The following is a 24,388-nucleotide window of genomic DNA, read 5'->3' on the forward strand; positions in this document are numbered from 1 at the left end:
TTGCATGTCCATCCTAAACCTCTGTATTATCTGTACGCAAAAATACAAAGGATCCTTTTAGTTTGCGTAGGTAGCCATGATGAACTGAATTACTTTACTCTAGAGAAGTCTATCATTCAGCATGCTTGTCAAGTCTTCATACTATAAAATCCTTACTTGATTCTTGTTGGAAAATGCATATTACATGCAGATGGCTTAATGAACAAAATTAGCTCAGTTTCACAATTCAACACTGGACAAAAGCATAGAAAAAAGCTATTTAAAAAAGTAACATGGTAAGTGTGCAAGAGAGTAAAGCTTTAGTTTCCGTTTAGTATTCAGTTTGAGCCAAGAGACTGAGCTCATATTTGCCTGCAGGAGAATTAGTTACTAAAGTACTTTATAATAATGTATTTGACCTTTAACTCTAGTGACAGTAGTGAAAGCTACGGCAAGAAAAGAGGTTGGAACATATTCACGCAGACTTCAAGGAAACAGAGGTAGGGAGTAAAAACTCAATTTTAAAATGAGCTTTAATTTATTTTTCCCTTAAGTGCAGTTGTCAATGTAAACAAAACATGTTAACAATTCCAGTGAGTTGCAGGACATTGCTGATACGTTCATTCTCTTCAAATATGCTCTTGTACCATTATGCCAGTTACCAGACAGAAAGAGCAGCTTCTAAATAGCTTACACTTGTTGGCTTCTTTTCCAATCTAGTTAACTAAAATCAGTTTTACAACCATTAACCTGAAAACTGCATAAAAAGAGCTTAAAATTGCTTGGCTGTTAAGTTTTATATATTGGAATGTGTTGTGCCTTTGTGTATAAAGTGTACATACACAGAAGTATATTTTCTTTAAAGGTCACTACAATTTTCCTGTACCTCATCATTTGCACTGCCATACATAGTTAAAAGAGTTCACTGCCACTTTAAATCTTAAGCAATCATGGCATGGGAGCAAGAGGAATCTCAGCCAAAAAAAAGAAAGCCAGTTTTCAGAAAGTGTCAATATATGGAGTGTGCATTTTCATACAGGAGCAATGCAATACATTTTTGTTTTCACAAGTTAGAAATAACCACTAAGTCATGAAAGGTTTGTTTGAAGTCATTCTCAACAATGAAATAAAAAAACGTATGTGGCCCATCATAGTGTTATTCAGTTACGTCATTACTTTTGAATAAGGTGGTCTATATAATTTGAACCATGGCCTATAACGATAGATAACAGATTAGAAACACAGATCATTTGCACAAGAGTATAGAATAAAATTATCTCCGACACAATTTAAAAGATGCCTTGATAATTGACAAATATATTATGGATGGTCCTCCCTAACGTGGAAAATAAAAAGTTTCTTCCTCCAAAACTTCTCATATCATGGATTTATTATATTTACAGCACACTTTGATTCTCTAAAAAAATAGATATTTTCTTTCTGATGAGGCATTGTGTTTCATTTCATTTTTACTGGTTGGTTGTCTAGAACGGTGGAACTGAACTAGCGACGTGCAGACAAAAAAGTGATTTTTTCCTGTGCTAGCCAAAAGGATAGATATGCAGAAAGCTTCTACCCACCATTTGAAAGCTATAAGTAACTGTTTAAAATAAGTGCATTTTGTTGTTTTGAAGTGATTGTGCTCTATGTATCTATAGACATTTAGATGCGTGTATCATCTACACATACCATTAGTTTATTAATGTTGGCATTTCAGTGTAAAGTCATTTAAACTTAATTTTTCTACTTTAGACACATTAGATATAAACCCCCACCCAGAGAGTGAAGCTTGTCAGTAAAGGTGCTATTGGAGGTAACTTTTGATCTGTATCCCTTCTTCAGACAATGCATATGCCAAGCAGAAGGTGTGACAGAAAAATATTTAAAAAATTTCATCTCCAAAATTGAAGAGTCAGACAGTTATTAAAATAAACAATTTCTTAATCTTATTCTGATGGCCACAGTGTGACACAACATATTGAAAGTGTTAAATCCACACACAGAGGAAATCTCACTCAGAACAGGCACAGTCCAGTTTGATTGAGCAGATGCTCAGGTTAAGGCAGTGTCCCTCACAGAAGGACACATCGGAAAAAGCTGCTTTTCTTTTGCTGGTCTGGTGTGATTTTGACTCCCTGGTTGCTGTCTTGTGGGCTATTGCCTTCCTAAAGATGCAAAGAATTTAAAAGATTATTTATTTATATTTAACTAGCGTGACTGCAAGTTTACTTTACATTTGAGCTGGATTCAAAATGCTCTATAGCAGGTCAAAAAACAAAAACACCCAGCACTTCCCTCAAAATCAAAAAATGAATTCTGCTAAACCAGGCTCAGCCAAACATGGACTGTGCATATTCTTTATGCACCTACTGGATTCAAATGCCTATTGAGGTGAAAGCATCCACAACTTTTATATTGGTCTCGTTAAGATATCTGAGTCATCAGCAAGACCCAGATACAACGGTTACATCTGCACCCACTTCTATGTCACATGGTGGTTGTTATAAAAAACCCAAACCTATATAGGAATTTGCTTCAGTAAAAGTCAAACAGTGCTTCTTTGTTAAGCTTGTTTAATAAATAGGACCAAAATTCATGCAGTCTCATCTGCTGCCTGAAGGAAATTTTTAGAAATGCACCAGGTAAAACATGATTTGGTGATAAAAATCCCAGAAACTAGTCCCATAACTAGAACTGGTTACATGATAATATTTTGGAGAACACTGGGTCCAGTATAGAACAACCTGATCGGCCTCCACCCATTTCTAATTTCTATGATTCAATCAGAATGTAAGGATTTGTCTACACTTACTAGGGGATCAACATGTGGCAATCGATGCATCGGCGGTTGATTTAGTGGGTTGAGTGGAGACCTGCTATATCGACTGCAGATCACTCTCCTGTCGACTCCTGTACTCCACCTGAGAAGCACAAGGTGAGTCGACAGGAGAGCGTCTTCCGTCGACATAGCATAGTGTGGACGCCACGGTAAGTAGATCTATGTATGTCAACTTCAGCTACATTATTTACGTAGCTGAAGTTGCATAACTTAGATCGATCTCCCCCCATAGTGTAAACAAGGCCGCAGAGTGAGGAATTTCATTGATGAATTTCTTTGCTATAGCTCCCGCCACAATTTCAGTAAAGCAATATAGGATTTATTAGCAACTTTAGAGCATCTCTATTTAAAAACCTCTCTCAGTTATGACTTTATGTTATAGGAATTAGCCATCTGTTTGTATTCAAAAAGCACCCAGAGATTTGATTGGAGGACTGACAGAAAATGTCTGCCACCCCAATGTGCCTAAGTGGAATAGGCCACAAAAAACAAATATTCTAGTCAATTTAATACTGTAGTGGGATTAAAAAAAAACCAAAAACAAAAAACAACAATAATACACTACAAGCGGCTTGGACTCAGTAACAGTTACTCACCAATTTCTTGTCCATTTTTGCTTTGATATCTCTCGCAAGGGTGAAAAAGGCCTAAAGAAAAGAGCATATTTAAAACTTGTGTTTTATTAGCTACCTTTACATGTGGAAGTTTGTTTAATAAAAGCTGCTTTCGTAACTCCAAAACCAAGAAGTACTCGGGCATGTCAACCTTTCAGTCAGGAATATTTTTGTGACCTACCATTTGGAAACCTTTAACAGTTTAAAAACGAACTCTTAATTTCAGAGAGAAAGTCTCTCTCTCCAGGACCACCGATATTGATCCACAGAACTTTGGTTTGATGTGCAAGAGTCACTGAAAGTTACTATAAACTGACTTAGTGCAGATTACGACATGAAAGAATATACCAGCTCAAGTCAATCCATCAGTAGCTGAAGAATCTGCAGCAGGATGCCAGAGATACCCAATCGTGGCACTTTTGGAGGGCAGTGAGAGATTTCACACACATTCACACTGGCCCAGCACAGAGGGGTTCATACCAAAACCACTCATCAGGATGGACAGAAGAAATGTTCTTAATAAGCTGAGAATCATAGTAAATACAGATAAAATTGTACAAAATTATTTTAACTTAATTTACATAGTGGAACGTGCTCTTTGCAAAATACTTCCATGAGACCCTCTAAGTTAGCTAAAAACCCATTGCCAATAACTGATAGGATTTAACAGCATGTAGTTAAAATAGATAGATGCTCCTATTGCTTTTATGTACAAATCTAAATAAAATAGCCTGCACTAGGAGAAAAAACATTTCAATACTCACATTCTCTATGTTAATATTCGCTTTTGCACTGGTCTCCATGAATTTAATTCCAAAACCAATAGCTAGCTGGAAAAAAAAATTCTTATATTAGATATAAGCCCTGAATATGAATTCATTCTCACTGTGCAGGACCTGCCATGGTACTGAACAGAGAACTTTGCAAAGTGGCAGTATTAAATTGAAATTCAGATACTACAGAATCTTTTAAAAGTAAAAAAAAAAAAAAAAAAAAAAATTTATATATATATATATATATATATTTATTTCTCTTTACCCAAATTGTTTTTTTTAGTATCCTAGTTATATTACACTGATCTAACTTGCAGTCTTGTTTAAAAAGAAAGTTAAAAGCATTGTATTTAAAGGTAGAAATATGCATATTTTTTCAAAGCACTCATGAGAATCCCGACAAGATACCTACACAAAGACGACAGGTGAGATTTGATATTTTTGCATAAGAAACACAAATTAGAACAAAAAAACCAGCAAAGATAGGTGATGATGAGAATAAAGTTTCTTACACATTATAAAACTAAGTGCCTGCAAGCTGTTCTGCTCTGGTGGCTCCCTGTACCTTTATGGACCTCTACTGCCATTTATGAGGAATTAGCAGGATTGTCTCTTCCAGCTTTAGGTTTCAATGTGCCCCATTCCACTTGCCTTCAGGGAAAAGCAGGACTTCCAGAGTATGTAAATTTTCCTCCTTTTGTTCAAAAAGTTTGTCATTACACAGCTAAAAACTTTTGTCCCAATGGTTGGGGAATAAGACTTCATTATATAGGATTATCTCCTCCCTCTCATATATTTGAAAATATGGAAGGGTGGAGGGGAATTTCAAAAAGGAAGAGAATTTGTGTTATGTTCTTACAGTATAATTTAAAAATACATTAAGTGGGTCAAAAAGGTGTCTAGAAAACACCTTTTCTAGACAAAAAGGTGTCTAGAAAACATGAAAAGGTGTCTAGAAAACAAGCATTTTCGTATTTAAAAGTCTAATTAAAAATAAATGAATTTAAGCAATAAGACTTTTAGGATACAAAGCCTAATGTGCCACACTGGGAACATTTTAGAGAAAGGATGACAACTCTTGCTTTTGAGGAAAAAAATGACTAATTTTCAATCTACATGCAATGCTGCACACGTTGACAGAATTATTCTATGTTCACATTTACTACCTGTACTCCTAAATGAAACACACACCAGCTGATAAGTTTCCTGAAGCATTCCAGAATTGTTAAAATTTTAACTCTTGCAATAAAGATCAATGATACACAATACAATGCTGTTCTCACTGTGAGAATTTGGGGGATATGTCTATATCAAATTAATGAATTCAGTTTTCTGAATGTCATTTAGCATTGTAAACAGTGGATTAGAGTATCCATTTCATAGCAGAGGCAGGACAGGGAGTGGACAAACTGTCTGAAAACCTGTGACAGAGCAATCAAAGGCCTTCAACATTGAACGACTCTTGCCCACTGGAATGGGTTTTCTACTAAGAGGGCAAGTGACTTTGGACCCTGGAATTTCCCCAGAGGAAACACATGGGCAACAAGAGGGACTTAGAGTATGTGTAGACAGTAATTGCTGGGTGTAACTGCAGCTTGAGCAGACATGGAACCAAGCTAGCTAGCTTGGGTCCTCGAACAGTCAAGCTGTGGCAGCACAAGCTTCAGAGCAGGCTAAGATTTCAGGTGGGTTTCTATAATCTGCACTCATGTTTGTATAGCCACAGCATTTCGGTTTTGAGATCTGAGCTAGTGAGATTGAAGTTAGTTCAGGTATGTCTTTCTGAACTGCAATCACACCCAGTGATTGTAACGGAGACATACCCCAAGCCTGTTTTAAAAGGGGTCCTTCTAAACAGGTGACTCCATTACACTGCCAGTTACAAGATGACTAGGCCAAGAAGGCTGGACATGCTGCCTGGTTTAAGGACTAATACCAAACCCAAAACTCACAGGGGCAGTGAGGTCAGACTAGGGGGATTGCATTCAGAAGTTTGTTGTTTTCCATAGATCTGTAACTCATGTGTAAGTGCTTGTGATTAAGAAACTCCTGTGCTAAATCTATGTTCCTTGCTTTACTGCCATTTTCTCTCTGAAGGACTCAAGAAACCAGAGCTCCCACAGGGAGGTGAACTCTGGGAGGAATATATATAAAAAACTGGGGGCTGAGGAAGTCTGTAGCACCAGTTCCAGCATCTAAGGTGGCCCGACTGTGGCTCTCACTGCCCAAGAAGGATGTCAGACACTAGGTCTCCAACTGAGACTGTGCCTGAGAGAGCCAGAGCTCAGAACTGGTCATTGTCCATGCCAAAGAGGTTTAGAAGAACATGGGATTCAATCACAACAGACTAGTGTCTATCCACAGAGCAGAATTGGGGCACTCACCTTCTCCCCTTGCTCTCTAGAAACTTGTCTTTTATCATTCACATCACATTTGTTTCCAAGAATCATCTTTTCGACATCTGGGGATGCGTGCTAAGATGAAAATGGGCACAAAGAAAAAATTATTTGCAGAACATTTGTTGGCTTTGTGTTCAAGACGTTTCCTTTTAATACGTATTCTCTCTTACAAGAGACCATTATACTCTGCACTGAGTTCTGACAGCATGCCAGGAACATACAACTTACCTCATATTGTTCACTTCACTTGATCCCCCAAAAGCTACAGACTTATAGTGTAACTAAGACAGTGAATTCACAATAATTACAGGAAAAGTTAGTTTCTCATACCATAAAATCCACTGCTGCCATTTCTGAACTGCAATGTTTATTAATATGTGCACTCCCTCTCCACACACACACGTAAAGAACTGGTACGATGCATTTGATGAACAGCAAAAATGTCACTGCACGTCAGATGCCCAGAGTGCCACTTATACCTATCCTCTCCCCTTCCAAAAAAAGGAAATTGGCTTTTTAATTAGAAGCAGGTAAGATACATAACTTTCAGTTCACCGTTAGTCTTAGAGAAAGTTATCCAGACTATTGCTTCACACTCATCTGAAGTAATTATGGTGCTTTCTATATCTTGTCTTGTGTACCTATATGACAGGGTGTATCAACCCCACACTGGCAATGCAGGGGTTAACAAATAGCTTTTGGCCCAAGAGGCCATGCCACCTCACCCTTTCTAGGCATGCTCCCAGTGAAGGAAAAAAATAAAGGAAGCTGTTCAGCTGACTAGGAAACTTTTATTTTTTTATGACAATGGGAGTCAAGTGAAGACAGGTTTAATGGTAATTGTAGGACAAAGTAATGTGATAACTGAGCTGTACAAGTTATACAACATTTTTTACTTCATATCATGAAATACACACATTTAAGTCTCTATCACAATCACTTCTCTCTATCCTTCTGTGTTTTTTCTAGGTCCATAAAGTTGAGAGACCAGGGCTTTGGAGCGGAGCCCAGAGCTGGAGAGCAGAGCAGCTCTGGAGCAGTGGAGCTGCAGGTTTTTGCCTGGAGCTGAGATAGGGCCGGAGCACAGCTCCAAAGCCCTGTCAGAGACCTAGGATTTTGTTATTTTACATAGCTTTGGGTGATCCTAGAGAAAAGCTTCATAACCGCACATTGTAAGATTAACAAATAATTTCTGAATTCTGACTAAGTACTGAGTTAACTCTAGCAGTACTCAATAAATGCAAAATGCTACCAACAAGATGAACTAGGTCTTGTGCTGAAAGCATTGACAACTTCGATGCTGAACATTTTCCAGGAATTTACAGCTCCAGCTAGGACAATACCTCATGCCTGCAATATACTGGTGCCACTCAATGCCCAGAAAGTGCTCTGTTTAGAAATAATTAGAATGCTGTCAGGGTAGAATGAGTCAACTGCTGGATTTCTTAATTGCAGGAAAGACTCCAGTTCATGTAGTCTGCTCTTATATGCGGGCTTATTGAATTACTACTGACTAATAAATTCCAGAAGATATCATCAATTTGGAGCTTCAGATGAACACCCTCTCTCCAAATCACTCCACAATAAATAAATAAAAATATTTTAACATACACAACTTAGTGACAAATTTCACAGCTCTGAACCATTTTGATTTTAACTACTTTTCTAAAGTTTACATAGTGACAGTATATTTAATATGAAAGATTTCTGTAAATAAAATGGGAAGTTACCTCTTCAATATTCCTGACCCAATTCCGAATGTTTTCAAAAGATTTCTCATTGGTTATGTCATATACCAACATGATGCCCTGAAGATTAAAAAAACCCAAACAAAAACAAAAAAAAGACATGGCAACTTAATTTCAACTAACAATTGTTTCTGTAAAGATTACAGACATGTCCAAGACAGAAAGAAAAATAAATTCTGAAAGGCTAGAATTAAAAAAAATATATATATACACCAACAAGCCCCTGCCTCCCCCCTACCCAAAACAAACAAACGGACACACTGTGACAAAGTTCCTCCTCTGCCTTGGTGGGTCCTGCGCTTATTGTCAGATTTGCTCACCTCAGTGATCTTCCCCACAGTCTGGGTCAACTCCTCCTGTGTCTGATCAGGAGTTGGGAGGTTTGGGGGGAACCTGGGCCCACCCTCTACTCCGGGTTCCAGCCCAGGGCCCTGTGGATTTCAGCTATCTATAGTGCCTCCTGTAACAGCTGCATGACAGCTACAACTCCCTGGGCTACTTCCCCATGGCCTCCTCCAAACACCTTCTTTATCCTCACCACAGGACCTTCCTCCTGGTGTCTGATAGCGCTTGTACTCCTTAGTCCTCCAGCAGCACAGCCTCTGACTGTCAGCTCCTTGCGCCTCTTGCTCCCAGCTCCTCACACGCGCTTCCTCTCCTCTGGCTCCCCCTCGCCTGACTGGAGTGAGCTCCTTTTTAAACCCAGGTGCCCTGATTAGCCTGCCTTGATTGGCTGCAGGTGATCTAATCAGTCTGTCTGCCTTAATTGGTTCTAGCAGGTTCCCGATTACTGTGAAAGCTGGCTGACCCTCCTTAATAGATTACAAGCAGCCAGTAGGCAGGAGGGGTGAGTACTGCTCATGGACACAGTAGCCTGAACTTTTTCACTATCTCTTTTCCTCTGCCTCAAAGCAGGAAGATTCTGCTCCAAACCAGTCAGTACTACCCAGATAAGGGGAACATGAGATTTTACACTTACCAATCAAGTATTAACACGCAAGGGTCTTTGTCTGAATGTGTATAAAAGGTTTGTGAAATTTGTGTAAGACAGAGTCTTTTGTACCAAGGTACAGGCTCTCCTTTTTCTGCAGAATAAGGCATTTTTCCTTATCCCTGTCAGGCTGTTAATTGGCTCTCAGCTAGGCAGACCCAATATTTCGGTAACAGTTTCTGGCGACTCAGATGGGACTCTCCTAGCTCGGACATTGGACTCCGGACGGCTGCGGCGAACTAGGAGCGGCGCCATTGGGTGCTTAACCCCTCTTCCTCACTTCTCCGCAGCCCCTGGGGTTCGTGATCCGATAAAGTGAGCCCTAATAGGATAAGGAAATACTATCTGCTTCTGGTTAGAGGCGGGCCTGTTATCTGGTTCTGTTCTGTTTAACCGGTTACTGTTGTTTTTCTGCTCTGTATATATTTGGGCGTTAGGAGTGCGGGTGGAACAGAACCTCTCGTTCGTAATTCCTTGGAGTGGAAGCCATGCGTGCGAGGAAGCTCTGAGGTTGAAATGAGATCCTTCTGTCCTGTCCTCTGTAGCGGTCAGTGTAATAGAAGTAGAAAAACCTGGATTAGACTGTAATTCCCTCTGTTCTCTGTGTAATTCTCTTTTCTGTTTGAGTGTCAGCAGACAGATTGGTGGGTCTCTGGGTAAACCCTCTAAAGGGGTTTGGATTATATGTTAAGTAAATGGCCTTTACCTGGTGTTCAGAAAGGAATGTCAAGAGGAAATTGAATAGTTAAACGCCAATGGACTATGCGTTTTTGCCCAGGAGGCAAGCCTCAAGAGGGAGGACTCGGGTAGTCTTGTGAGTAAGAATGTTTAAGGGAAGAGACCAGGAAGGGTGGGGGCTAGTTGAGAAGCCCATCCTCCTAGCTAAACTGGTAATGGAACAAGTTGGTGCCCATGGAAGGGGCGGTTCAGTGAGAAAAGCAGGATCGGGCCTAGGCGGGCAGGCAACAGACAGAGAGATTTGAAAACAGATTGGAAATTCTGAGGGTATAGTGGAAGGAAGGAGTAAGTAAGTGTAAGCACGGGGATTTCAAATACTCAGGACAATATCTTGAAATGGTGATTTGAGTTGATAAAAGTGGCTGTTGGGAGACAAGCAAGTAATTTAAGGAAGAGTGAGAAGTTAACTCTGTAGTTGCTGGAGGGAACAGCAGTTGAACTTTGTAAAATGCTAAAGAGGGAAGTTCTTGCTGTCTTTGAAATGTTTGTAAATAAATTCAAGCAAAGAAATTATTAGATTGCAATCATTTGGCTATGAACAATTTAGCTGAATTAGCTAAAGAAATATATACAGTGCTATGTAATTTAAATTTTATTAGGCTCTAAGGGGCACTATAAGTAGTGATGTTTTCTTTCAGTGTTTGAAAGCAGGAGTTAAAAGTAAAAAGCAATCAAAATTCTGGTAAAGTTAATTGTGTCCCTTTTAAGGTAAGAATCTTTAAGCTGTGGATAGCTTTGGATCCAAAAGCGAGCCAGAAAGCATCTGTATTAATACGAATTATCTAACTGATAAGGTAGAAGCCACTGAAACCTGGGCTGCCTATGAAACTAATACAAGAAAATATGGGGTAATTCCTCTGTTTTGCCTGAAATCAACAAGAAAATATGGGGTAATTCCTCTGTTTTGCCTGAAATCAACAAGGGTATTTGTATATTTAAGTAATGATTGACTGCCCAGAAGGGGCAGACCTCTGTTTTTTGTCTTTCAGATAATCAGAGAAAACTGATGCCAGCTGAACAGCATTCAACATATCATGCATTTACTGGCACAATAGAAATTATGTTTTGTGTTCTATGTTCTGTCTGGTGGTGTGTGTCTCGTGGCTGGAATTGTTGTGTTTAGTGTTTTCATGGGATGGTCTGGTTTGAAATCAGGCAGAGGGGTTGGATTGGAATGCAGATACTTGTTTTATTCAATTTGGAATATAAAGTGTTTGGATAAATCAGGAAAATGTGATATACTAAAGTCTAACACATTTGCTTAAGTAAAAAAAAAACTTCATTGGCCAAATCTTTTAATTAAAAATTGTTATTAAAATTTGCATACCAACAGTTTTTGGGAGCAAGGACATGAAAGGTTAACCCACTCCCCATATTGTACATGGGATCCTTCTGGCTACCTCAGATTTCTAGCCAGAGGGCTGGGGATGGTGGGAAGCTATTGGACTAAAGGTTGTACTGAATGAACTCCTCAAAGTGGGTGTGCTTGTCCTGGCTTGTTGCTCCAAAGCTCTGTAATAAAGTAATTTTAGTGGAAGGGTATATGTGGCATACATTAAATAATAAGACTAATGTACTGTATAATGGCAATGTTTATGTGTTCGTTGTTGGGAAAAGGTGTATGAGTGAAGAGTGAAAGTTTCCTTTGTAGGTTAAAAGAAGCCAAAAAGGGAGAAGGAAAAAAGAACAGAATGAGTTAACTGGAAAGAAAAAAAATAATAGCTCGCAGACTGAAGATAAGACACTGGCTCCATTCAAGGACACTGCTCACAGCTAAGATTGGCTAATAACCAAGAAAAGGGGGGGAGAGGGCTTGAATGTGCCCAAGCAGCTATGAGATCTGCAAAACACTGCCAGGCACTAATGAAATGTGTTAGGTTTCTTTTCTCACAGGTAAAGAAGCGCTACCCAAAGACCCTAGCAGCCCTGCCACTCCTTGGAATCAGGAGACTGGATCAATGTAAAGGTCCCCCAACGAAAGACTGCTCTGGCTGCACGCTGGAAAGTCCTGCTAACTACCAACACCATTGTGAAGTGCCAAAGACTGACTGCTTGGACCCATGATTCTCACTGCAAAAAGATCCCTCCACATTGGGAGAATTCTCCTACTGATGATTAGCCTATTTCTCCTTCTAGCTCCACTGTGCCTTCTGGACAGCAGGGAAAAAGTACAAGGTGAAGTGCTAGTAACCTCTCCCTTGTCCATTGACAGATCTACTGTGCCTTTAAATTTTTCTAGAAGAATCAAAACCATTGCAGGGTAATGTGCTGGTAACCTCTTCCCTGTAGGATGCTGAACCACGACTGTTTCGGGGAAGAAGAAGAAACACTCACTCCACTAAAATTGCGAAGTCCAGGGATTCCTGACTAGAAAGGACATTAAAACCTGACCCTGGTGAAGAAACAAAGAATTATACACTGGTAGAAAAAAAACTGTGGGACCCATGCTTGGGATTGTGATATTAATTGGATTTTGGGGTTTGTTCTACAGGCTGTGCCCTGTGTTCTGGATAAATCCTTCAGCATGTATTGCTCTCCCTAATTGTATTTAAAATGACAGGTACCACAGGCACCTTGTTGCCCCTGTCATCTCCCCTGTTACTCTGTAATACACCCCCTCCTAGGCTATTAATGTCAATGCCTCTTGAAAGTACCTGAGATTAGTTAAAGGTATACAACCAACAGATGTAATATAGTACTACACCAAAAAGATATGTATTAGGATATCAATGGACTGTGATTAATACAACGCTAGGGGCTGCCATTAGATTAGCACAACAGAGGGCCTGAGTTATTTCCTCTGGAAGAAGAGGGACCTGACCGGATCCCTATGGGATGGGGCCAATAGCACAGCAGCCATTTGGAATATTATTAAAAGCCAAGAACATGATAAGAAATCGGGCCAACTAGAAAATGCAACTAGCCTTATTTCTGGAGCTCAGCTAACCCAAGTACAGGCTAGAGTTGGTGAGTTACATGTTATTTCCACCCTTAGTTCTATGACCCAGAAGTTACTAACAAAGATGGTATTGAATATCACTGAGGCTGGGAAGGCATTGCAGTGGAATCTAGTATGTTTAGAAATTCAGGATTTCCTGAATGACCAGTTGATGGCCATTCGGAGTGATCTTGAGCACCAGACTTGGCCCACTGCCCTTACAGACACATCAGGAGTACCATCTGATCTGTGGTCATGGAGACATATTTGGACACTTTCTGAGTGGAAGTGTGGACATTCACAGTGCTCCTTCCAAGCATTTGGACCAGTTAAGGGGGTGTGCGCTTCCACATACCGAATCCTGACGGGTCCACGGAGAGGATGCATGTGGGACTGGATTATTCACCAAGACATCTGGGAAATTAGACCACCTGGTATACCTAACTGATTTATAGTCAGTGCCCCAATCCCTTAGTTGTCAGACAAACAGGATTCCATTCTTTTGTCCATGCAATCATTCCTGAGTTGGGGGTAGCTGAACTAGAGAGAGCAGTTGTAAACAGTTCTGCAGGGCTTAAGAAAGCAGCTAATGCATTAATAGACGCTTTTCAAAAGTTACAAAAAGAGACTGATGAAGTAGCAAAAGTGGCTTTGCAAAATAGACATGTGCTAGATGCTATAAATGCTGATATAGAGGGGGCTTGTGCTTGCATCGGGAAAAAATGCTGTTTTTATATTAATCATTCTGGCTTAATTGAACAGGATTTATAGGCTATTAAGAACGCTGCTGTTATTTTTCATGCTGTATCTCTTGATCAGACCTTTAATTTTAAGGACCTTCTCCCAGACCTTGGGTCATGGTTTACTGGCCATTTCCGTACAATTGTTAAATGGATTATTTTCTGTCTGTTCTTCCCATGTATTGTTTGAATAGTAATACAATGCGCAAGATGTCTGTATAATGCTGTAACCAAAGGTTCTGCTGTCCGTAAGACAACTCAGTACCTGTCTCTTCAGCTTGATTGTAAATTACGTAACGGGCCTGGCAATCTGGGCTTGCCAGGCCTGAAGGGGGGGATTGTGAAAGCGGGCTGACCCCCCTTAATAGATCACAAGCGGTCAGTAGGTGGGAGGGGTGAGAACTGCTCATGGACACAGTAGCCTGAACTTTTTCACTACCTCTTTTCCTCCGCCTCAAAGCAGGAAGATCCTGCTCCAAACCAGTCAGTACTACTCAGATAAGGGGAACATGAGATTTTACACTTACCAATCAAGTATTAACACGCAAGGGTCTTTGTCTGAATGTGTATAAAAGGTTTGTGAAATTTGTGTAAGACAGAGTCTTTTGTACCAAGGTACAGTCTCTCCTTTTTCTGCAGAATAAAGCATTTTTCCTTATCCCTGTCAGGCTGTTAATTGGCTCTCAGCTAGGCAGACCCGATATTTTGGTAACATTATTCTAGTGCAGCCCTTGCTCTGGTCACTCAGGGAACAGAAAACTACTCACCCAGTGACCAGTATATTTGCCCTCTACCAGACTCCTGTACCCCACTGGCCTGGGTCTGTCACAACACACACACTTGCATAGAGAAGCAACTGCTGAAAGGAAACAAAAAACCAAACATCTTTCTATTACATAGCTTGGGTTAAATTTATTACATATCATTAGAGTACAAGAATCTTTGAGATGTACTGCAACCTATGTCCTAGCAAGCCACACTTTATCTGCCACCAACATGCACATGCAGGTCACACTGGAATAGGGTGACCACATGTCCCGATTTTATAGGGACAGTCCTGATTTTGAGGTCTTTTTCTTATATAGGCTCCTATTACTCCCCACCCCCGTCCCAATTTTTCACACTTGCTGTCTGGTCACCCTACACCGGAAGTGTGACTTTGTGGGACTCCCACAACAGTGGTTGCTGTTGCAGCATAATTTGGACATAGAGATGGGAGCACTGGTCTTATCAAATACTTCACCAAGCGGAGTTCAAGTTCTGAAGCTCATTACAGTTATAAATGCTTATGCTTCATAGTAAAACTTGAATGGTTTCACTTTCTGCAAATTATAAATAGATTTAAAAGAAAAAAAATTCAGCTACATCATGCCTACCATCGCTCCTCTGTAATATGCCGTTGTGATTGTTCTAAACCGTTCCTGCCCAGCTGTGTCCCTAAAATAATTAAGCAAATCCAATTAGCACATGCAAACCACTTGAACACATTCTGAAATTAAGGTCACTAGAGAGAAAGTAAACTTTACAGGGACATTCTTTAAACACACCAAATCTACAGCTTTATCTTCACAGATTCCAAGCCCAGCAGGAACCATTATGATCTAGTCTGACCTCCTGAATAACACAGGCCAGGAAACTTTCACAAAATAATTCCTTGAGCACATCTTTTGGAAAAATATCCAATCTTGATTTAAAAATTATCAGTGATGGAGACTCCACTACAATCCTTGGTAAATTGTTCCAATGGTTAATTAATTAATGTATAGCTTATTTCCAGTCTGATTTTGTCTAGTTTCAGCTTCCAGCCACTGGATTGTGTTATATCTTTCTCTGCAATATTGAAGAGCCAATTATTAAACATTTTTTCCCCCATGTAGATACTTTTAGACTGTAATCAAGTCACTCCTTAACCTTCTTTTTGTTAAGCTAAATAGACCGATCACTAAAAAGGCAAGTTTTCTAATCTTTTAATCACTCTCATGGCTGGTCTCTGAACTCTCAATTTATTAACATCCTTCTTGAATTGTTGGCACCAGAACTGAACACAGTATTCCAGCAGCAGTTGCACCAGTGCCAAAGACAGAGATAAAATAACCTCTCTACTCCTACTTGAGATTCCTGGATTAATTAAATGATCTTGGATTGGAGAAAGGTCTCAAGTGGGGTTCCACAAGGATCTCTTCGGGGTCTGATGCTGTTTAACATCTTTATTAATGATCTTAATGTAGGGACAGAGAGCATACTGATCAAGTTTGTGGATGACACAAAGCTAGGGGGAGTTGGCAATACTTTGGAGGATAGAGCAAAAATTTAGAGGGATCTTAATAAACTGGGGAACTGGGTTATAGACAATAAAATGAAATTAAAAAAACAAATGCAAGGTGCTACACTTCGGGAAGAAAAAAACCACACAAATATAGAATGGGGGGAAACTGGCTTGACTGCAGCACGGCTGCGAAGGATCTGGGAGTTGTGATGGATTACAACCTCAATGTGAGTCAGCAATGTGACGCTACTGCAGAAAGAGCAAATACAATTTTAGGTTGCAGTAACAGAGGCATAGCATACAAGTCACAGGAGGTGATAGTACAGCTCTACATGGTATTGGTTAGGTTTCACCTTGAGTACTGTGTCCAATTTTGGTCATCAATGTATAGAAAGGAGGTAGAGAAACTGGAAAGCATCCAGAGGCAAGCAACAAAGTTGATTAAAGGGATGAAATGCAGGCCATATGAGCAAAGACTGAATGACCTGGGTATGTTTAGTTTGGAAGAGATTAAGGTGGGGGATCTGATAGCTGTCTTCAGATACCTGAAAGGCTGTCATAAAAGGATGGAAAAATTGTTCTCTTTTATCACAGAGGCCAGGACAAGAGGCAATGGGTTCAAATCCTAGCATAGCACAGTGGTCCCCAATGTGGTGCCCGCACGTGCCATGGCACCCGCCTATTGACAAGGGAGCGTTTCCGCCGGACAACCTGCCGCTAAAGAGTGCAGCCGTCGGACAACCAGCTGCCGAAATGCCACCGAGAGGCAGCAACGCCAAGAAGCATCACTGTCAAAATGCCACTGCTTCTTGGCAGCATTTCAGCGGCGATGCTTCTCGATGACGCTGGTTCTTGGCGGCTGGTCATCCACACTCTTCTGGGAACATGAATATGCTATTGCAACAGAAAGGTTGGGGACCACTGGCATAACAGATTTAGATTAAATTGCACGAAAAACTTCCTAACTGTAAGAACAATAAGACAATGGAACAAACTGCTTCAGGAGGTTGTGGAAGCTTCTTCACGGGAGGTTTTCCAAAGGAGGCTGGATAGCCTTCTGTCTTGGATGATTTAGACCCAACAAATCATGCATCTTGGCAGGGGGTTGGACTAGATGACCCTTGCGGTCCCTTCTGATCTCTATGATTCCTCTGCATATCCATCCTAAGATCGCATTAGCTCTTTTGGCCACAGCATCACACAAGCTCCTAGTGTTCAGATGATTATTCACCAAAACCCCCGAAACTTTTTCAGAGTCAGTGCTTCCCTGGATAGAGTCTGGCCTATATTTTTTGTTCCTAGATGTACATATTTACATGTAGCCATATTAAAATGCCTGGTAAACTGAATGCAAGCAAATAATATGCATCTCTGAATTATTATTTATCACTCCCCCACTTTTTGTGTTACCTAAAATCTTTCAGTGTTTATGTTTTTCTTTGGGTCACTAATAAAAAATGTTAAATAGCATAGGGCCAAGAACTGATCCATAAGAACAGCCATGCTGGGTCAGATCAATGGTCCATCTAACCCCGTATCCTGTCCTGACAGTGGCCAATGCCAGGTGCTTCCGAGAGAATGAACAGAACAGGTAATCATCAAGTGATCCATCCTCTGTTGCCCATTCCCAGCTTCTGGCAAACAGAAGCTGGGGACACTTCAGCGCATGGTTTTGCATCCCTGCCCATTCTGGCTAACAGCCACTGATGCACTTATCCTCTATGAACTTATCTATTTCTTTTTTGAACCCTGTTAATCCTGGTCTTCACAACATTCTCTGGCAAACAGTTCCACAGATTGACTGTGTAGTGTGAAGAAATACTTCCTTTTGTTTGTTTTAAACCTGCTGCCATTAATTTCATTTGCTGACCCCTAGTTCTAAAGTGTTATCCATGCAAGACTCCACTGTTTCCAGTGGAAACACATACTCGCTCAATGATTTACCCATTTACAATTACATTTTCAAAACCTATCACTTAGCTAGTTTTTAAATCCATTTAATGGATGCCATGTTAAATTTCATATTGTTCTAGTTTGATTTTTTTTTTTTAAATCAAAATCTCATGTGGTATTAAATCAAAACAGCTTTACAGATGTCTATTGAATCAACTTTATTACCTTCATCTACCAAACTTGTAATCTCATAGAAAAAAACATATCAACTTAGTTTGACAGGATCTCTTTTCCATAAACCCCATCTTCAATAAACTCTGCTACTATAATCTCCCCAAGAGCAGAATTAGGGCAAAAATCCTATTCATAATATCACCACTCAGTATGCAAATTGTGAAGCAAAGAGAGATACTTGGCATGAGCTAAACATTTCATCTTAATTCATATAGCTTTAAAAAAAAATGCTTACCATATCTGCAGTTTAATTCTCTTGCCATCTAGCTCTATGGTTCTAATCTTAAAGTCAATACCTGGGGAAAAAACTTACATTAATTAAGATTTCCAGTAAAGACCAAGTTAACACTTTTTCCCCTTTAACTTTCCAAAACAAAGGCACCCATTCCATTTAGTTAATAGATTAGGTGCAAAGTGAATTCTGAATGTCCATAAAAAGAACAAGAGTACTTGTGGCACCTTAGAGACTAACAAATTTATTTGAACATAAGCTTTCGTGGGCTACAGCCCACTTCATCGGACACATAGAATGGAACATATAGCGAGGAGATATATATATACATACAGTTCTTAACAACATTTAGCTCATTCTGAACAAAGACATTCACAAGGCGTCTGTTGAAATCAGACCTGTTGTAAACCAGCAGGGAAACTGTAACATTGTTACACCAAATAAATAAAAACCCTTTAAGTACAGTCACATCCAAAGCCTAACCTACTGTAGCTACAGCTGAACCAGAATGTACAGTTCAATATAACTTCAGAAAAGCTGTATCAAGGTCAACAGAACATTATGGCACACAGGGTTGCTTGAAGTTTTGTCTAATTACAATCTATTAGACTTCTCTTTTCTCAATTCTAATAGACTATTGGAGAGAATTTGTTTTAGCAGTGGCATAGTCTTTTCTTACTAAGGCAACATGTCAAAAACTGGCATCTATAATAATAAAAATTAACACTTTAAAATAGTCTTATTTTAGTATGACTAAAAATAAGTCAGATTTCAGGGCAACACTGTTTGTTAATTCCATATGTAATTCTACAGATGTAACATTATTCCCCACCCCCCATTTACTAGTGTATGAAACCTCAACTGCTATGCAAAAAGAAAATACAAGTACAAAAGTACACTACCTAGTTAAGTACCTGTCTGCACACAAACTGGAACTGAAATAACTAAGGCATAGTCTACGTTAGAATAAATTTACTGGTACACCTATACCAGCAAACCCTCCTACTGCAGACACAGCTTATATTGGTGTAGTTTATACCAGGCCTCCAACCAAAATAAGCTATATTGGAAAAAGCACTTTTACCCTGGTATATATTGGCCTACATTAGGGATTTTTGGTAGTGTAAATGTTGCAAACAAACCGCATGTCCTTAACCAACACCAGCAAAAGTGCGTAGTGTAGTGTAGACCGGGTTGGAGTTGGCAGATAGGCTGCTCTCACCAGACCCGAACACCAGCGCCCCTGCCCCCCTTATCCCGCAGCCACACGGGCCGCCCTGCCCCTAGCAACACCCCCGCCCCCCGCGTCTCGCTCGCTCGCCAGCTGCCGTCCCCGAAGGGCCCGGCACGGCCGAGGGGGCAGCGCTCACCGATGGTGGAGATGAAGGTGGCATTGAACGCATCCTCGGAGAAGCGGAAGAGCGCACAGGTCTTGCCCACGCCCGAGTCCCCGATCAGCAGCAGCTTGAAGAGATAATCGTAGGTCTTCGCCATGTTCCACTGGGCTGGGCCCCGCCCCATCAGGAAGCATCCGCCTCTCGCGCAGCCTCACAGGATGAGACAACTGCCCCTCACACCCGATTCATGCTCTTATTGGCTAGCTGAGGTTTGCGTCACCTCACATCCTGCCCTGCCAGCTCCCGAGCAGGAAGAGCACAAAGCCAAAGCCCCATTGGTAGGGCGCCTTGCCGAGTGTGTAATCTGCTCCCTGATTGGTTGGCTGCTGCGCTGCGCTGCGCGTTGCCGTTCCCGGGGTCCTTCGCTGGCGGTATCGGTAGTAGGGCGAGGCGCTGGCCAGAGCTAGAGTAGCTCGGGGAACTTCATATGGTGTTGGGCCCCATGTAACCCTCCTCCCCGGGGCCGGGTGAGCTGAGCCCAGGTTTTTACAACCCAGCGCTCCCCGTGAGGAGAGCGGCGGCCCCGGTAGGAGTTTCGCAGCGAAACGGGTTTAATCGAGTCTCGTTGGTCACGTTGAAAGAAACGCACGACTGCGGTTAACCGATTCCTGAGTCCTTGCGCTGTTGGCGCCCGCGCGTCTCGGGGACAGGCAGGGCCACGGGCTGTGTCTAGAAAATTGGCTTTTCACACTGGCAGCCGCTGCCAAGCCTTCAGGATGAGGGATCATAGAATACCAGGGTTGGAAGGGGCCTCAGGAGGTATCTAGTGCAGCCCCCTGCTCAAAGCAGGACCAATCCCAACTCGATGAGATCGCAGACTGAAAATGGCCTGACATTACTGCCACGGGAGGCAAGTTTGTAGAAATTTTGGTGGTGCCCAGAACCTGCCCCCCAACTCCGCCTCCACCTGCCTAAGGCTCTGGGCAGGATTTCAGGGGGCAGATCTGGGGTGCAGGTCCTGGGCAGGGAATTAGGGTGCAGGAGGGGTGCAGGCTCTGGGAGGGAGTTTGGGTGCTGGGTGCAGGCTCTGGGCTAGGGCAGGGGGTGGGTGTGCAGGAGGGGGTGAGGGGTGCAGGCTTTGGGACGGAGTTTGGGTGCAGGCTCGGCTGGGGAGGTGTAGGAAGGGGGAGGTGGTGCACGCTGGGGCAGAGGATCAGGCTGCAGAGGAATGAGGGTTGGGGCTGAGGATGAGGGGTTCATGATGTGGGGGGCTCAGAGCTGGGGCAGAGGCTCAGGGTGCAGGGGGATGAGGGCTCTGGCTGGGGTAGAGGATTAGGGTGCAGGGGGATGAGGGCTCTGGCTGGGGCAGAGGATTAGGATGCAGGGGGATGAGGGCTCTGGCTGGGGCAGAGGATTAGGGTGCAGGGGGATGAGGGCTCTAGCTGGGGCAGAGGATTAGGGTTGGGGCTGAGGATGAGGGTTTGGGGCATTGGAGAGGCTCAGGGCTAGGGCAGAAGAGCAGGGTAAGGGCAGCCTGCGTTTTTATTAGCGGATGGCAGGTGCTAGGACCCTGGGGCAGCAGACAGCAGTTCTGCCGGGAGGCGATCTGTGAGCAGGCAGGGACGTGGCGGAGGGGGGACGCAGGGGGAGGGGTGGAAGGCAGAGGCCGGGACCTGCTCCAGGCAGGGACGTGGCGGGGCGGTGGGGGGAGACCTGCGGGGGCCGGGGCCCGATCCAGGCAGGGCCAGGGGAGAGACCCAGCTCCAAATATTCCTGGAGCCTGGGCACCTTGAGCCCATATAACTCGCCACCTATGATTACTGCTAAAGCTTTAGTTTTCTGTTTCTATGTGCAGCAAGTCCTTTTCATTCTCGCTTTTGCTGGGAAAGTAATAGAGATTTTGTTCTTTAAAATGCGTTGTCTTGGCATCTTACTGATTCTAAGGTTATGTTTATACTGGGAGGTTTTTGTAAATTATGTTTATGTGCACTAATATTGCAGAATAACTGTTCCAAAAGAATCGTGTTCACGTAGCCAGCTGTCACCTATTTCCCTCCAAATGAGTACAGCCTTACTGACTTTTTCAGATTAAGTGCTCAGTATTCTAGACAAGTATCCTACGGTGCTTTGTTAGGTTCTGTGCAGTGTGAGACTTTTCTCATGGGTCATGGTGGGAATGTGGGATATCTGTAGGAAGCCATTGGAGTTCTGGGAATTTGGCTCAAACTTGCAAATTCCCATAATTCATCTCCTGGTTTATCTCATGATTCATCTGGCTTTTGTGAGCCTGTTCCATTTTCAAACTGGGCTAGGGATCTGTGCTGCATGCTGTAGGCCTGACAGTCACAGAGGCTGTTGTGCATGTGTTTGAGATCACACTGCTGGATGTCTTTTGCTTTGTAGGCAAGCCACCATACTGCTGAGCCAGTTTGGGTGAAGGAAGAAGAAACTGAGTAGCTACTTGTGAATGAACTCTTCCTGGAGCAGCTCAGTGCAGTGCCATTTCTGATCTGTAAAGACTAATAGTGTGACTGGTGGGAAGGGATAGTGATGCAGGCCTGGGGTGACAAGCATCTGCAAAAGAAGTTCAGGCCATCTGCCTAGAGATCTGCACAGCAACAGGAAAGCTTCTCTCCCCATGGAGAAGCGTGGTTATTGCCATCTGGAAGCTCACCAACTCTGATTGCTCCTCATCAGTAGCTAAGCAATTTGGTGTTGGTAGGTCAGGTCGACTGTTGGCCTGTTGTCATGCAGGCATGTGCTTCTGTGAAGAAGGTATTGAAGCACTGAGTAATAATATTTGGCCATGTGCAGTTTATCAGTTTGCACACTTAAGGTGCCTGAATTGTATTGGGGCTGTTGATGGGATCTATGTGTCTATTCCCTAACCTCTCCACAAGGCCTCTGTGTTTATAAATAGAAAGGGCTATTTCTCCAGGGTATTCCAAGATCTCATTGATCATAGTGGTTGGTTCACCAGTATTAATGTGGTGTGATCTGGAAAGGTCCCTGGTGCTAGAATCTTTAGAAACTCACGCCTCTTTTCCTTTATGAAAAATTGAACTTTTGCTTCCAAGACCACTATGGATAATGATGGTTTTGTGATTTTTTCCCCCTCTCATTCTGAGAAACCCAGCTTACCTGGTTTATAAAGGCTTTTATTAGGCACCAGGGCAGGAGAAAGAACCTGTTAAACTATACCTGAGTACCTGCAGAATGACAGTGGAGTATATGTTTGGAAGGCTGAAATAAAGTTGCTGCTGTCTAATAATTAAGATGGAGGCTGCAGAGCAATATCTGCTTCATGTAATAACTGCATACTGTATTTTTCAGAAAGAAAGGAGATAGCTTCAGTGATGTGGGGGGAGTCAGAGGTGCAAAGACTGTCAAAGCAAAGCAAACAGCCAGAGAGGCTTTCCCTCGTCAAACTGCAGCCAGTCGCCAGGGCCACAGGGTTAAGGGTGCTTTGTGCTTCTAAACTGAAGGTAGGAACTGAAATATTTTAATCATACTATGCGGCCAGGGTTCATTGTTTTGAGAGTGTGGATTTGGTCTTTTGTAGTTGCATCATGTGACAGTTTGCTAAAAGTTGATTTTGTGTTTGAGATTTGAAAAATTTTATTAAACTTTGAGCTTTTGTCAAGCAAAACTTTAACAAACATGAAATAATGAAAAAAAATAAATTTAATAAATCTGTCCCAATTTGTAACCCTGGTAACAAACAATAATACAGTGCAAATTAAGCTCAATAAAATATGTTGAGTTTTGAAAAAATGCTCATTTTTAAACTCTGCAGATACGTGGACAGCCTGCGTGTAAGTGCAGAGTAAACATGATTGTACAGGATTTCTGGGTGCTCTTTCCCTTCATATGTGGAATGGTGAGAGCAGAAGCCATTGTTTATAGTTGTGGGGATGAAGGTGGGTTCCCAAAATTCAGTATTTTCACTCTTCTGGGATGTGGTGTGTGGAGGAAAGTGCTGATGGAATTCTGGGACGTGCAGGTGCTGCTCTCAGGAAGCAGTTTTGTCCACAGGCTGCAGGATATGTCTGGGATGTGACTGTAGTGTTGGGTAGGAACATGGCACTCTAAGGGTCTCCAGCAAAACTGCTTTGTCATCAGTTCAAGGAGCTGGTTTTGCAATCCTAGAGGTTTCCTAGAGTTTGCCTCATCATTTCAATGGTCTTCTAGTGATTTCTCTGGCCTCCTTCTCTGCAATGAAAACTCCTCTCCTGTCCTCTGTCTTCTTGGTCTTGTTCTGGACTCTGGCTGCAGCTCACCCCACATTTCCTGCTTTATATTTCTTTTCTTGCCCTGGAGATTGGTCACGTGATCCACAGTAGATAATAGTCCAGTCTGTTAGAGTCACATGGCTTCAGGTGCAAGAGCTAGGGGAACTGAAAACAGAACAAGTAGTTATTGTACTAATTCCAGTTTTCATGTCACCAATGATAAAATGTTGCTTTTTCCTCTGTTTTAGAATGCCATTTCCGTAGTCTTTTGCCAGTCTGGAGTGACTCTGAAGATGGTAAGATGTTTTTCGTTTGCCTTCAGTTCAGCTTTATTGCATCTCCAACATGCACCAAATGCACTGCAAAATGAAGAGTTCTGCAGTAGTTGTTCAGAACTTACAGGGTCAACATAGCTGCAAGGCTGACTTGCCTTAT

At 41.9% G+C, this 24,388-nt stretch overlaps 2 protein-coding genes across 3 annotated transcripts in view; both read right to left on the bottom strand.

Annotated features, from left to right (window-relative positions):
• Window positions 1-494: 494 nt before the first annotated feature.
• On the bottom strand, window positions 495-19,915 carry RAB8A (RAB8A, member RAS oncogene family). The gene is made up of 8 exons (XM_050934027.1): window positions 19,755-19,915; window positions 18,388-18,448; window positions 15,136-15,196; window positions 8,335-8,412; window positions 6,590-6,679; window positions 4,197-4,262; window positions 3,415-3,465; window positions 495-2,144 (listed from the first exon to the last, which is right to left on the bottom strand). Exons 1-8 carry the CDS (start codon window positions 19,903-19,905, stop codon window positions 2,052-2,054), a joined length of 651 nt encoding a protein of 216 aa, XP_050789984.1. The 5' UTR covers window positions 19,906-19,915; the 3' UTR covers window positions 495-2,051.
• Window positions 19,916-23,297: 3,382 nt separating this feature from the next.
• TPM4 (tropomyosin 4) overlaps window positions 23,298-24,388 on the bottom strand; it is a 35,087-nt gene continuing 33,996 nt past the window's right edge. Inside the window, exons 9-10 of one of the 2 annotated variants that reach the window (XR_007771385.1) lie at window positions 23,802-24,118; window positions 23,300-23,509 (exon numbers count right to left, since the gene is read on the bottom strand). Coding sequence is in view for 1 of the 2 variants with exons in the window: in XM_050934023.1 (XP_050789980.1) it covers window positions 24,087-24,118 (32 nt within the window). In the remaining variant the exon portion in view is untranslated. Of the gene's footprint in view, window positions 24,119-24,388 lie in introns of both variants that reach the window. The other variant, XM_050934023.1, reaches the window with a different exon arrangement.

This window comes from Gopherus flavomarginatus, chromosome 24, assembly GCF_025201925.1.
Source record: "Gopherus flavomarginatus isolate rGopFla2 chromosome 24, rGopFla2.mat.asm, whole genome shotgun sequence".
NCBI classification, from domain to species: Eukaryota; Metazoa; Chordata; order Testudines; family Testudinidae; genus Gopherus; species Gopherus flavomarginatus.

Excerpts from the sequence above, each read along its gene's own strand:
- RAB8A (XM_050934027.1), bottom strand. The coding sequence starts at position 19,905 with ATGGGGCGGGGCCCAGCCCAGTGGAACATGGCGAAGACCTACGATTAT. Across the intron at positions 8,413-15,135 it reads CATATTACAGAGGAGCGATG|GGCATCATGTTGGTATATGA; the intron begins GTAGGCATGATG and ends TTTAATCTTCAG. Across the intron at positions 3,466-4,196 it reads CGAATATTAACATAGAGAAT|GCCTTTTTCACCCTTGCGAG; the intron begins GTGAGTATTGAA and ends TCTTTTCTTTAG.